Below are 2,131 nucleotides of genomic sequence, written 5' to 3'. Positions count from 1 at the left end.
TGGGAGAAACCTTTCAACCCGCAGCACACCAGCGAGGGGGACTTCCATGTGGATGAGGCCACCGTGGTGAAGGTGCCCATGATGCACCGGATGGGCATGTTCCGAGTCCATTACTGCAACAAGCTGTCCAGCTGGGTCCTACTGATGGACTACCAGGGCAATGCCACTGCCATCTTCTTCCTGCCAGACCAGGGCAAGATGCCACACCTGGAGGCCACGCTTACCAGAAGCATCATTAGACAGTTCCTGCGCAAAACTGACATAAGGTGACACCTCAGGCGGGGACTGGCCCAAGAGCCAAAATTTCTGAGCCCTGTCAGGGCTGACCATTAGGATAGGACAGGCAGTGGTGGGGAGGAGGAGTTGGGAGTAGGGGAGCAGCCCTTGGCTCTTACTGAGTGTATAAGCTTGTGCTGAAACACAGGCCTGTGCTCAGGTCAGAGAGAAGCAGCAGGGACATGGGAAGAGACAGAGTAGGAGCCCGTGAGCTATTTAGGGACATTCTCCTCAGAGGACAGAACTTCCTCATAGTGAGTGTCCAGTGCAGGAGCAGCACAGCAGGACAGGCCACAGCAATAAAGCACAATGGAGAGTGGACTAAAGCAGAGAGTCCAGGATGGTCATGGGAATGTCTGGCTTTAAAGGCCCAGAACAAGGAAGGCCAGCAGGAGTCAGTACTGGACACTCAGACAGGAATTTCCACTGCTCAGACTACATCCCAGTAGTTTATCCACTCCTAGGTGTCCATCACTCTAGAGCTTGGCCCTCGGGTCAGCACACACTGGTGCATCAGCAGTGAGCAGGGTCTGCTGCACGGAAGAGTGGTGAATGCTGTGAGACACAGAAACACAGCAGACACAAGGCAAGGCCCACCGTGAGTAGAGGGGTCACCACTCCACTCCAGCTGGCTCCTCATCAGACCCTGGACACAGGCTGAGCACAGACCACAAGGCCAGGCTGAAGCCAGAACCAGTTGCAGGGCCTGAGGGCCGGACACTAACAGAGGCCCAGCATTCAGCATCAGGGGACATTTTCTCTCCTTGATGAGAGGTGGACAGCACTCTGCTGCTAGTGCATAGATACCCAGAGTATGAAGTCCAGGCTGTCCCGGGCAGAGGACAGATGAGCAAACACACAGGGCAGGATGACCCTGACTCCAGGAGCTCACTCTGCATCTGTCTGCAGGGCTTCTCAGAGGCAGGGCAATTCAGCCTCTTTAGGACACAGGGAGTCCATTGATATTAAACTTCACTGGCACTGGGTGTAGAGGACCCAAGGAGCTGCCATCCTGCTGTGGACACAGCCCGGGGACTTTGGGAGGAAAAGCCAGAAAAGAAGACAGTCTTTCATGGCATTCCTGGCACATTAGGACAAATGCTGAAATCCTCCTTTGTGATCTTTCTCTCATGGCAGCTCTGCAGATATATCCTTCCCCAAACTGTCCATCTCTGGAACCTACGACCTGAAGTCTGTCCTGAGTGCACTGGGCATCACCACCGTCTTCAGCAACGGTGCTGACCTTTCCAAGGTCACCGAGGACGTCCCACTGAAGGTCTCCAAGGTGAGGTCTTCTGATGAGGGTGTTTTCCTGGGTGCCTTTGAGGCGTTAACAGGACCTGGAATTCATAGCTCAGGCTCGGGGCTGAGGAAGTGGCCACATCACCACAAAGGTCCAGGCTGAGCTCTAACAGAGGGCTCAGAGGATGGGTGCAGGAGACACAGAGGGAAAGGCAGCTCCCATTTGGCTTATGTGCTGGGGAACTGCTCAGAGGTTTCTCGCTTTTTCCACAGTACCGAGGAGTCCTTGAGCTCATTTCTCCACTTAGTTTAGAATTACTGGCCTCAGAGAATGTTCTAGTGTTTTCCGCATGCACAATCTAGAAGGGGTGTTTCACTACCATATTTTAATTAGGAACACCAGGCCCTCCCAAAACCATTTGTTGATGAAAATGAAAACACCCAAGGCTACCAGTGCAGCACATCTGCACACCGTGGGGACAGGGCCCTGTGAAGGTCACCTTCAGACCTGTCCAAGGAGCTCCCAGCACAGAGAGGGGGAGCCATGTACAGGAGACATGGATAAAGGGCATCTCCACTCCAAGCTCTGTGTGGGAGAGACCAAGGGAGCAGC

General features: G+C 54.0%; 1 protein-coding gene across 1 annotated transcript; it reads left to right on the top strand.

Annotated features, from left to right (window-relative positions):
• Positions 1 to 42: 42 nt before the first annotated feature.
• On the top strand, positions 43 to 1,561 carry LOC106002538 (alpha-1-antitrypsin-like; the record flags this gene model as incomplete). The annotated part of the gene is made up of 2 exons (XM_013037402.1): positions 43 to 266; positions 1,414 to 1,561. Coding segments are annotated over exons 1-2 (336 nt in total), but the record flags the coding sequence as incomplete, so codon positions are not given.
• Positions 1,562 to 2,131: the final 570 nt, after the last annotated feature.

Source organism: Dipodomys ordii, unplaced genomic scaffold (genome assembly GCF_000151885.1).
Source record: "Dipodomys ordii isolate 6190 unplaced genomic scaffold, Dord_2.0 Scaffold13247, whole genome shotgun sequence".
In the NCBI taxonomy this organism is placed as follows: Eukaryota; Metazoa; Chordata; class Mammalia; order Rodentia; family Heteromyidae; genus Dipodomys; species Dipodomys ordii.
This window is presented reverse-complemented; position numbering and strand designations above follow the sequence as displayed.